This window comes from Phoca vitulina, unplaced genomic scaffold (genome assembly GCF_004348235.1).
Source record: "Phoca vitulina isolate PV1807 unplaced genomic scaffold, GSC_HSeal_1.0 scaffold48, whole genome shotgun sequence".
Taxonomy (NCBI): domain Eukaryota; kingdom Metazoa; phylum Chordata; class Mammalia; order Carnivora; family Phocidae; genus Phoca; species Phoca vitulina.
Window position 1 is genome coordinate 4,949,118 of NW_022589751.1, and position 12,176 is coordinate 4,961,293.

General features: G+C 44.3%; 1 protein-coding gene across 1 annotated transcript; it reads right to left on the minus strand.

Moving 5' to 3' along the window:
- Positions 1-561: 561 nt before the first annotated feature.
- Positions 562-8,846, minus strand: ANKRD1 (ankyrin repeat domain 1). Its single transcript, XM_032432491.1, has 9 exons — positions 8,758-8,846; positions 7,926-8,105; positions 6,912-7,049; positions 6,676-6,783; positions 5,353-5,451; positions 3,865-3,963; positions 3,521-3,619; positions 3,284-3,382; positions 562-723 (listed from the first exon to the last, which is right to left on the minus strand). The coding sequence occupies exons 1-9, from the start codon at positions 8,782-8,784 to the stop codon at positions 613-615; spliced, it is 960 nt and encodes a 319-aa protein (XP_032288382.1). The 5' UTR covers positions 8,785-8,846; the 3' UTR covers positions 562-612.
- Between the last annotated feature and the right edge of the window lie 3,330 nt (positions 8,847-12,176).

Genomic DNA, 12,176 nt, shown 5'->3' on the forward strand with positions numbered 1-12,176 from the left:
TACACTCAAGACATTCTCTTCACCTTGGTACAACGTGTGACTTGGTAAGAAATACCAGGCCCAGGCATCCAACGGCTTGGCTTTACTGTCCTTCTCACAGAAGCCTTCATTCCACAGTTTCCTCTCCCGTCGCTACACGCCTCCCACTGCCCCAAACGTCAGCATTAAAAATTCAGGAGAAAAGGGGGCTGTAATCATCACCCTTGTCCTTTAAAAACACCTTGAAATATCTTCCACCAACGAGGTGCCCATGAGCAGACACCACCAGCATTACTGGTTAACGTGGTCTGAGGACAAATCTACAGGAAGGCTCTGAAGTGTTATATACAAATTAAGCTTTGCTCACCAAATGGGTCACCACGAAGGATCTGAATACCAGTGGCATCGAAGTAAATAAATAAATAAATAAACAGGAATAAATAAAAATAAATAGAGTGAGTTTCACTAAGGGAGATTCCCATACCTATATCCCTGTGCTTTCTCAAAACTTCACTAGGTGCAGCTTTACAACAGGTGGATAGGAGCTGGATGTTAGGACTGGTTGCTCTTCTCTGGGGCCGTGCCTTCAAAATGCTGGTGAAGAACAACGGGATGCGAGTGGTATCATTTCCTTTAGAAGGAGGCTATGCGAGAGGTTTTGTAGGAGTTCTCCTTGAGGCTGTCGAATATTGCCTTGGTTCCATTCTGCCAGTGCAGCACCAGATCCACTGGGGTCTTCCCAGCCTAATCAAAATACATGAGGAAATTTGACTTCCAGATGGGAGGCATCTATAAATTCTACACATCTTGCGTGCGTGCGTGTGTGTGTGTTTAATGAGGTAATGGATAGGTGTATGTTATTGAACTGTTTTATGCTTTCCACTATGAGTGATTTGCAGTTTATATTCAAATCAGCCCCTCAGTGTTTCTCATAGGAATGCTTTTGGCATTTCAGATTAGCAATGTTTTTGTTTGTTCCCCACCCTGTGGGACTGTCCCAGGTATTGGTAAAAAAAAAAAAAAAAAAAAAAAAAAAAAATCCCTAGTCCCTAGACAGTAAATGGCAAGAGCATTCCAAGTCATTTTGAAATTCAAAAAATGCCTCTCTACATCTCTGGTATCCTTCAGAAGAGGCATGGGGAGAGAGTAGTCAAGACCAGTTCCTATCAGTTTGGAAAATGATTCCTGACTGATAAAGCCTGTTGGTAAATGAGCTGCATGGACACCTTGGCTGAAGTCCTCAGGTGCTGTGCAGAACTATTACTGCTCCGAGGGGTGGAGTTTTCACACTGGGATCTCCTGGGAAACTTCATTTTTCTTGGAGGGGACATCAACGATGTGTAAATAATTTTTGAGACCAAAATGCTTTTCCCCTTATGCATAGGTCTCAAGACATTTACAAAAATGAATACCATGTCACCTCTCAATTCTTGTCTTTAAATATGGACAGTCTTACATTTTTCCACCCCTATTCATTTGGAAGTCTCTTTAACTCAGAGACTGCAACCTGGCAGCTTTGAGATGCAAACCAGCCTAGAGACCTGTTTGGTTTGGGCCCAAACAGAGCTTAGATTTTTTAAAAGTTGGAGTTAATTGGCAACAGTTGGAAATTAGGAGATTTCCCAAGTGAATTTGTGAACGCTCTGAAAAAATCAGAAGAGTTGGCTGGCAGGACACCTGTGGCTTCCCAGAGCAACAATGGTTTGGGGTGGGGAAGAGCCATCACCTCTAGAAGCTACGCGCACAGAGCCCTGCAGCCACCATGTACGTAATTTAGGTGATCTGCCTGGCCCCTGTGCTTATTTGAATTAGTGGCCCTGTAACCATTTTGGAACTTCCTACCTCTATAGCATGTTCCTTGAGAAACACTCATTGGTACACATGATGACAGAGCTTGAGACAACAATAGAACAATGTACTGTGCGTTGTTTACAGTTCCCTTCAAGATGGTGTCCAATGGCTTAGTGGTCTGTTGGGGACTATCCAGCCATTGGATCAATGACATTAATAGTCCCAGGACCCTTATGCTGGGGTCTAACTGATAATTCAAAGCCATGAGCCCCATTGGTATATTTTGGGCTATTCTTCCATGAATTCCTTCAGCTCCTCTCTATTAGAATTTATCTCCTGATTTTCTGGCTACTTACACAGTCTCCCCAAATCTGTATGCTATTTCTCTCTGCTGGCAGTATCTCACTGCCTGAAAGCAATTGTCATATTTTCTGCAGTTTTGGAGATTTCATTAAATCTACTCTTTTTCTGCTGATTAAATTATTAGACAAGACCAATCCTCATATGAAGGATGAGGGGATCCAACTATTAACACTTTCCCATTCAAGCAGCCTCTGTTTATTGCTTCTAACCTTTGTTCCTATCACCAAGACAGTTTTGTGGGGTTTTTTTATGATAAAATATTCCTCTCAGTCTCATAGTAACACAATAAGGGGAAGAAATTATTCACAATAGAAGATGACTGGGGTTTTCTTTTCCTTCTTTGTAAAGTGATCCTCTACCAAATCTTTCAAATTATTTCTTTGGGAATTTATATCCACTCCTCCCAGTGATATTTTTAAAGCTTATATTAGATGATGTTTGTCTGGGAATTGGGACCATGAGGAAAAGTTGGCTCTCTTCCCTGGCTTGCAGATGAAGCTAAATTAACACGTACTTGTAGAAGGGACTTACTTATACGAGCATTTTCAGGGCCTAAATATAGGAAATTATTTTGAGGATATGCAGATAAACCAAAGTGGAGAATGGATAGAAATTATCTCAAAAAATATAGGCAAAATCATGGCTAGCCCTGGAAGAAAGTGGTAGCACGTCCTGCTGTTGTAAGAAGGGGAGGACTACTCAGAATTACTCGGATTCAATATTGATTAATTTCAGTTCATTGGCTCTCAGCCCCACTGACCGCTGCGGAATTTTATCCCCTCAGGAATGGTGCCTGTCTTTATTCCTGACAACCCCAGGCCTTGCTCAGCCAGGGGTGGCCAGGGAAGACTGTGCTTAGGTTTGTGAAGGTGAGCGATTTGACCATCTTGTATTTTCAAACCCAAATCTTAAAAGAATCACCGGACACTGTGATTGTGTCATGATGCCTCCCCCATCTCTGACCAGGTGACCCGAGTCCTTGCCAAGGACTAGCAATGTCACTAAGGGAATGGACAGGGGCATTTAGAGCATCACAAGACCGCCCCCAACCCGGAAATCCTACCACTATGGGAGCATTTTCAAGTATAGGAGATATGCTTTTGTGCATCAGAAAGCCAGCAAGCGGGGGCTGCTTGTTTCAGGTACTTACACAATTCTTGATGTTGAGGTCAGCCCCATACATAATCAGGAGTCTGATCATCTTGTAACGGTTCAGCCTCACGGCATCATGCAGAGGGGTATCTCCTTCCTAGAGAAGCAGAGACCACAGGCTAAAGCGCGACCTGAGGTCAGGAAGTGGGTCCCACAAGAGTACCGGGCTTGGGGAGTGATTCCAGATAAATGAGGGCAGGAGCTGCGGGAGGTGGGACTTTGCCCTGGGACTCACTCGGTCTTTGGCGTTGAGGTCGGCCTCACAGGCGATGAGATGCTCCGCACACTCGTAGTGCCCGGTCCTCACAGCCACATGCAGCGCCGTGCTGAGCAACTGGGAAATTGAAGAACGCAACTGATTTGCGGGGCTCGGCGACAGAGGCTGTCCCAGACCCCAAGGCATGTGTGAGAGGACAAGTGGCCACTATGGTGCCCCACACAGCATGAGCTTCCAGCTGACCCAAATGGTGAGGTGGCTTTGGGAGAGGAAGGGGGAGGGTAGGAGGAAGCGGGGGAGGGGGGAGAAAAAGCGGGGAAGGGGGAGAGAAGGGGAGAAGGGAGAAGAGGAGAAATAAATACCTTATCCCGAGCACTGATTTTTGCTCCCTTATTCAGTAGCAATTTTAAGACAGCCAGGTTTCCTCCACGGCTTGCCCAGTGGAGGGCTGTGGATTCAAGCTATACCAGAAGGTAAAAGGACATGATTTAATGTAAAGAACTGGTCAGAGGAGTTGATACTTGGTTCCTGAGACCCAGGAACACCAGATTTGCTAGGGCGTCCACGGTAGCAGCGGGCTGTCCCCCTCCGGACGACAACTACAATGACCGAGAACTACAATTCATTGAGAATTTCTGCATGCCGACAAGGTACTACGCAATTCCGATGGATTGGTCCTCCTAGCAATGTTATGAGGTAGGTGTGACCGTGCTCGTTTGGCAGATGAGAAAAACAAGTCTCCAAAATAGTCAAGTTTCTTGCCCAGGGAAGCACAGCTAGTAAGTATCAGAATAGATATTCAAACCCACATCTGCCTGGAACTTTTAGCCACTTTTGCCAAATATACTCAGAAGTTCTAGACAAATGCATTTTAAAATTCTGGCAGAATAAAAGTAGTCCCTTCCAAGAGATTTTAATCTGGATCTGTCACCTCTTCCTGTGTCCCTGTGGTTTTTTTCCTCATCTCTTGCTGGTTCTCTGCTGTCATTTGGGCTGGCACAGCCTCTGTCCCTCAAGTGCACTCGTGGTCACTGCACACTGCCCTCTTACGAGGTGCCCTCTTCCCCACTCTGGCATATTCCTGGCCTTCCGAATCACACACTCATGAATGTTAGTGTCTTTTCATGCAAACTTTGGGGTTTTTTTAATTGCTTTCTTGTATGTTTATCTTCAGGGTTCAATTTTGTTCAAATTCTTTGGACTTTTTAAATATCCCTCTTCTGCTTTGCTATAAAGTCAAATTGAGCTGCATTTAAATAAATAAAGCATTTTCCCAGCTCAATCTTCAGTCCATAAAATACGCTGTATGCTGGTATTTGTAGAACTCACAGTAGCTGAATTATTGAGGTCTGAATAGCAGCTACTTTCCATGGATGCAGTTCATTCCGTATGCAGTTTAGCCCCTGATCTCACTGATGGCATCTATCACATAAGGTGCACAGCTAGAGAATTCTGACACATCGCTGGCAGCCAAGGGGCCACGAGCAGACTGCCGTGTTTAGTGGAAGGACAGGGATGCTGAGAGGCAGGGGCTGACTGTATTACTTCTCAGTGATGCTACTGACTTGATACTGACCCAACTCTCTGATGAGGATATTGGATTGCGTGCAGTGGCTTTCGCTTCCCTCTTTTCCCTGGAACACTCCTCTCCTCTTCAGTATGGATGGAAAATACTTTCCACGTGACCTAGCCGCATCTCCTAACTTCCCTCTGTATGGAGAAATGAGCTTTCCCCTAGTTCTCTCAGATCAATTTTCAATCCAATCAGCCCCATTTTTCATCGTAGGCTTTCTCACGCCTCATATAGTCTACTTATTTTGGCTCATTCCCAAACAAAGAAATATATTTACCATATCACGGAATTCGATCTGGGCTCCAGCTTCCATTAACTTCTCCACAATTGCCAAATGTCCTTCTAAGCATGCTCTGTGAAGAGCTGTCCGTTTATACTGTCAGAAGAGGGATTTAAAAAGAGAGAGAGATAGCGATGCATATAAAAATGAGCATAAATCCTTTCTAAGAGGTATGAAACTGAGGACCCCGATGACCTCACTGGTAGAAACTCGAGTGCTTCTTTTTGAATTAGAAATGTCAAATTTACTAAAATTGCAGAACTAGAACAGTGATCCTGCAACTGAGGTTTGAGTTTCCTGCAGGTACATTTCTAAGTGCTCAGAGGTCTATATGGAGGGATGTGAACTTCAAGTTCACAACTACCTCAATGCTGACATTTCCCTTTCTGGAATTTTGTGCCTTCGTGGTTTGTGTAGAATTTGCCATGCAGATCAGACAGTTTTCTCCCACCTGGGACTATTGCTAGGTTGAATATCAAAAAGTATTCAATTCTTTTTTAGAGAATGGGGGACTCATTTTTAGTTCACCTTCAGAAATGATTCTCCATTCAGTTCAGGGGGGAATGGATACAAAAAAGATTAGTGTTTCTGGTAAGAAGGCTTCCTATGAATGGATTAATAGACTGTTTGGCCTAGAACAGCTGTTGGCATTATTCACTCCAGTGAATAATTTACAGACAAGGAAACAGGTCTAGAAAATGCAAATTAGCTGCTAAAATTAAATAGCCAAGTAGTGATAGACCCATCACTTGAACTCAAGTCCACAGAGTTCCTGTGTAGTGCTGATGTGTTTAGGCCAATCAAGGATGATGCTCTTGGGGCGCCTGGGTGGCTCAGTCAGTTAAGCGTCTCCCTTCAGCTCAGGTCATGATCCCGGGGTCCTGGGATCGATCGAGCCCCACGTCGGATTCCCTGCTCAGCCCCTCCCCCTGCTTGTGCTTACTCTCGCTCTGTCTCAAATAAATAAAATCTTTTTTTTAAAAAAAAAAGGGATGGCACTATTATGTATCTCTCTAAAAGGGACTTGTTGGTCCTGACTTATTAAAAATCTATCCCAAGAATATAAAAAGTTAAAGACAAACTGAAAAATCAGCCAGGAGGGTATGAGAATGCAGAAAATGATGCAATCCACAGCACGAATCCAGCCTCTTTTTTCTGGACCACTGCACTATCCTAATATGCTAGTGGCATCTGGGACAACAGCTGGAGAGACTGTTTCAGGTGGATTGCTTTTTGGCACCATGTTAGCAAGGCTGAAGTTAAGCATAAGAAACACAAAATTAATGAGCTGGATTTTGCAGTGCTTTGTAGAAGCCTTACCTCATCACAGACATCTGGATTGTTCTTGTCTGACAAGAATTTTTCTACTACTGGCAGTTTATTCTCCAGGGCAGCCTTCAGGAACCTAGGCACATCCACAGGTTCTATCTAAAGCCAAAAGAACAGCGCGAGAGCTACCGTGAGCTTTCCGACATCCGATCAAACCCTCCGCAGGTATTTATTCCCCGGCAGCATAATACCAGACATGTAATACTACCAAAGCAAACAGTCCTTACAATGATTTCAGGTTCAGGTTCCTTTACAGCTGGAACTTTAGTCTTCCTGTATTTTTTCCTTTTCTTCAGTTGAATGATGACTTCAAGGTCTTCTAAATTTTCAAGCTTTGATCTTTGTTCTAGTTTTTTCTTCTTGAGCTAAAAAAAAAATCCATATTTCAAAATATGGTGACAGGCATTCTGGTTGTGTCTAAACAAAATCTGCAAGGTCTGAGATAAGTATGTGAACAGGTGGAGCAAAAAAGTGGAAAAAAAAAACCCTTTAAAACTCATCTTTGACTTTGACTTAGTGACTTCTTATTCAAGTATTTGGGGGTCTACTTTTTTAGCTAATTGCCTTCATCTTCACTTCTCCTGCTTGTAGCATCAGCTTTTGACTCATTGGAGATAGGGTGTAGTCTGTAAGTGATGATCATGTAATCATTTCCATAAACAAATCCTGGATTTCTGTCGAATTTTTTATTTAACTCAAAAGAATCCAACAATAAGTGTTAAGCTCTGAAATATCAATGCCAGTCTCTTTCCGGCAGCCTACAAAGCAGGGCTCATGAAGCAGACTTTCCTGGGACTACTACTAACTAATGCATGTTTTATCTGCGATTAGTAAGGAATGAAAATTCACATGGCACCACGGAATTTGTCAACACAGGTAGTGAACACAGCCAAAGCCATGTTATTGAGAAAAAGAGGTCTCTCTTGTTGTGGACTAACTAGACGGTGTATGACATCAGAAATTCACTGGTCGTGTTTCTCTTTCCAAGTCTTTAAATCAGAACATAGTCATAGAACATTCAGTCATTGATTCAGAATCCAGAGGTCATAGTCTTGCTGAAGAATTAGTTCCTACAACCTGTCTTATAGAAGTTGCCTCTTTATGGGTTTGAATTTGGCAAAGAAACACCTTTGGAATGGTTGCATTTATTTTGTTTCTCTCTTTTCTCCTTCCTGCCTGGCACCCCTTTCTCCTACCCCATTCCCGACTTCCCACTAGTGGATTCCATGGAAGGCCCTTACCTCCGCCTCTCGCTCTTTCTCAGTTTTCCACTGTTGCTCCCTCAGGCTCAGCGAGTGGGCTGGAAGTGTCTTCAGGTCCTCTTGCTTCTCTAAAGTAACAGCAGCTTCATACTGCCCATCTCTGAAATCCTCAGGTAGGAACTCCCCAGTCTCCCCACTGCCATTCTTCTTCCCTGTGACCTGGGAGGAAAGAAAATTGTAGGGTTGGTAGTAGCAGGGCGTGTCCTGGGATCATTCTCCAGAGAGGAGGCTGCAGGGGAGCCCCGGTCCTCCCTGCCTGATGACAGCCACCTCTGTGCACTGTGCTCTCAGATCCCAGGCTGGGATGGGCTGCTGCAGTATTCCGGGATTACCATCAGACCACGGTCCTCCTCTCTTGGTAAAGCAAGGCTGAGGTTAGGTTGATATGTTTAAATGCACTTTTAATCCACCTAATCACATTTCGCCTAGGAAAACTGCAACCCCTCCATGATTATTTAAAATTCTTCCATTTCAGGTACTTTCGATGACTCTTGGCCTTGAATCGTAAAAGTTTCCAGACATCTATTCTTGCCATAGAACTTCTTCCCTAAGGCATCCTCATAACTACATGGGAATCCGCGCTTTAGTAAGAAAACCAAAGGAGAAGATAATAAATAGGAAATACAGAGAAAATTCATCACGGCCAGCTTCATTTTTCCAATTTCACCTATTTCATCACTTAGGCCAACCATGTTCCATATACCACATCAGAGTACCTGCGCATTATGCCTGAAGAAGGACATTTCAGTGTTCAAATAAAAATCAAGACTAAACCGGTTTTCCCGGCAAAACAATAACGGGTCTTACGTACCAACTCTTCCACCTTCATCACCATCATGTCGGCCTGAGGTTGGTTGTCTGTGTGTTTTCTCCTGTGGAATGAGTGCCTCAAGTCAGCCCTGCGGAGCCCTCCACACAGGTCGGCTTATATAGCTAGGGCCGGGTGAGGTAATCTCCCAACCTGGGAACCCAAGTAACACCCCTGCCCCCACCAGCGGCCAACTCAGAGGCAGGTGAATTTTCATTCCAGACTCAGTGTCTGGGAAGCAGCCGAGGGAGGGGCTGACAAGTAACCCCACTGAATATGTGAATCAGGAAGAAATGTGAGATGGCCATTCCTTTGGCGATGACTACACCGCTCAGCAATGCGCGTCATCCTATTTATCGAGAAGCCCAGGGACAGCTGTCTGTTGAGATTGCACCACAGCACCGCTCCTTTTCCTTCTCTGTCAGCTTTCACATGACTAGCCCTATCAGGAAAATGTAAATGCCCTGCATATCACACTGCCAGTAATATCTGGCTGATAACCAGACTTATCAACACTTCACTTGGGGGAAGTGTTGCTTCAGGACATCGTATTCCCGTCGGTAAACAGTCTGAGAGGAAAGGATCCGGGTCCTAATGGCCCTTGTCTATATCTGTTTGGAATTCTCTGGAGTGATGTTTAAGGCTAAAAAGGCCCCATGACATGCCACCTTACCATCATTATAAGAAATTGAAAGCATTCAGTAATGGACTTTTATTTTATGGTGTCACTGGCCATAATTAGCACCTGACGTGCTTACTGTCATCTAAAATGGCATACTTACTAGGGCCTTTTTGGTGCAAATGGTGCCCAGCAAGATTAGAGGAGATCAGTTATTAGCAGTGGCATGATGCTGATTGGGTCATAGAGCCAAAGTTCTCATGCTATCGGTAAAACGCTCAGCTGTGGGAGCTTGTCAAAAATGCAGATCCCCTGGCCCCACTCCAGGGCATTCTGAATCCATTTATGGTGGGTCCTAGGAATCTGTATTTTTCAAAGCACCCACATAATTCTGATGCATCGAGGTTTGAGACACATTGTTAGAGAGGCAGAGAGCTTTGCTCCGGGTAGGGGTGAAGAATACCCCTGTTTCTTATTCTGAGGTGTTAAATTAGATAAAAATATTTAGGTCTTTTTACAGTTCAAGAAGAGACTGGGATTGTACCTTCAAAGGCCACTTAAAACCTTAGTTTTTTTCAGTAAGAGAAACAAGGGGAGAATGAGAGAAAGGAAGTATTTATGGATAGGAGTGTTCGTATATTATGTTGAATTTCTGTATCTGTAACCCCTCAGACTTACCTGCCCACCAACATGGCTGCCATCCTTTTCTCCCCTTGAACGGATCAACCCATGGATGTCTTCTGGAACCATCAGAATGAGACACTGACTGCCAAAGAGAAAACACTGGTAGAGAAGAACCCTCTTAATAACTCCTGTATCTGTCCTGGTCTCCTACTGTTCTTTCCTAAAAGGGGTTTTACTTAAAGGAAATCTCCTGGTGTTTTGTTTGTTTGTTTGTTTGTTTGTTTGTTTGTTTGTTTTGAGGCAGACACAGCTATTATGTCTTCCTTGGTTTCTCCATCCAAGTGAGAAATGGCCATTGTAGGTTTTCCTACCATTTCTCAGGGTTTTTAGTTCCAGACTTGACCCAAACTGAGGATAGCATCTTGGGGGGGCGCCTGGGTGGCTCAGTTGGTTAAGCGACTGCCTTCGGCTCAGGTCATGATCCTGGAGTCCCGGGATCGAGTCCTGCATTGGGCTCCCTGCTCAGTGGGGGGTCTGCTTCTCTCTCTGACCCTCTTCCCTCTTGTGCTGTCTCTCATTCTCTCTCTCAAATAAATAAATAAAATCTTTAAAAAAAAAAAAAAGAGATATCTTGGGGAAGGGTCACAGGCTAAGAGTGTTGAATATGGAATCCCACAGCCGTCAGTGCCCTCAAAGTTGAAGCAAGACCAATGCTTCCATTTTACAGAGGGTGGTGAGGCACAGAAACATTCAGTAACTTGCTGCGGATACACAGCTCGTTGGTGGATACTAGGTTGAAGGGTTTTGATTCCATCCAACAGAAGCAGAGGATCACTGAGCTCAGAGCAGATTTTCAAGGGCAGCTCATACCTAGACGCACTCAGGGCCCAACCAAAACTGATAAAAGGCTCTTCAGTGTTCAGATCACCTCAAAAAATGCAAGCAGAAGTATGTGGAATAGCGGTGCATCAAGCCCTAGTCTTCCTCTAGTTTTCCTCTCAAACCTGGCTGATTCTGTATGGGAGGCTCCAGGAAGTCTTTTTTTTTTTTGAGAGAGAGACAGAGACAGAGCAAGTGGGGGGAGGGGACAGAGGGAAAGGGAGAGAGAGAATCTCAAGATCTCAAGCAGACTCTACATCCAGTGCAGACCCTGATGTGGGGCTTGATCTCACGACCCCGAAATCAAGACCTGAGCGGAAATCAAGAGTCGGACGCCCAACCGACTGAGCCACCCAGGTGTTCCTCCAGTAAGTCTTGAAGGGAACTTTACAGAGGATGACAGTTGAGGACAGTTCATGGAATGGGCTGAATTGAGAGAAAGGAGCAAGCTGGGCAGGTCGTCCATTATTCTCACGTCAGCAAAATCCCTACTGGGCCTCTCTGCTCTACTGTCCCCATGTTGGGCCAGTTGGCGTGATAACACAGGACAGGATTTGCTCTTCAAAAAGCGGTTCTAGATGCATTTAGCTCCCTAACAACACATAAGACAAAACTGTATTTTCAAATCATTCTTATCAAAATTGAGAACAGAACTTCTCAACCAGAGGCAAGTTCTTTGTCTCTTGTTTTTTAAAAAAAAAACTTCCTTCCTATAAAAGTTCACCTCGTGGGGGAAGTTCTGAAACGTGTATATTTGTCTGGATCATACTCTCAAACTAGGCACCACCCTGCCTTACCAAGAGGAATTGAGAGACAAAAGCTCCCAGCTGGTTCTACCATTATTTAGCAACCCAGCGTCAGCCATCGATGGACAGAATAAGCAGGGAAATGGTTCCTGGGCTTTGTCCTAGTTACCTCATGGGACTTTCACCTAGTTTCCACAGGATTTATGCATTTCAGTGGGACCAGAATCAGAAGCCTGTTTCCAGCCGGAGAGAGTGAGAGGCGAAGGAGCAGAGCCCATGGTGCTTACTACTGTCCCCCGAGTTCCAAAGATGGGCCCAGACACCACCCCAGTAATTGTGCCATAGCTCCACTCCAAGGACGATTTCGTCTTTCCAAATCTGGCGACATTCTACTTCTACTGTACTTCATTGTGCTTCTACTAAGATATTTCTTTCTTATTATATTTTCTTAACTACATAAGTAATCGATGTGTGTCATTGTTGAAAAGTAAAACAACACAGAATGTTGCTTATTTGCAATCTTACCAAGTGTTGATTCGATACTTGATTTTTTC

What these genes read in the sequence shown, in the direction of transcription:
- ANKRD1 (XM_032432491.1), bottom strand. Translation starts at nt 8,784, where the DNA reads ATGATGGTGATGAAGGTGGAAGAGTTG. An exon ending in AGAAAGAGCGAGAGGCGGAG is followed by an intron (nt 7,050 to 7,925) that starts GTAAGGGCCTTC and finishes TTTTTTTTTTAG; the next exon opens with CTCAAGAAGAAAAAACTAGA. An exon ending in ACCTCAACATCAAGAATTGT is followed by an intron (nt 724 to 3,283) that starts GTAAGTACCTGA and finishes TATTTTGATTAG; the next exon opens with GCTGGGAAGACCCCAGTGGA.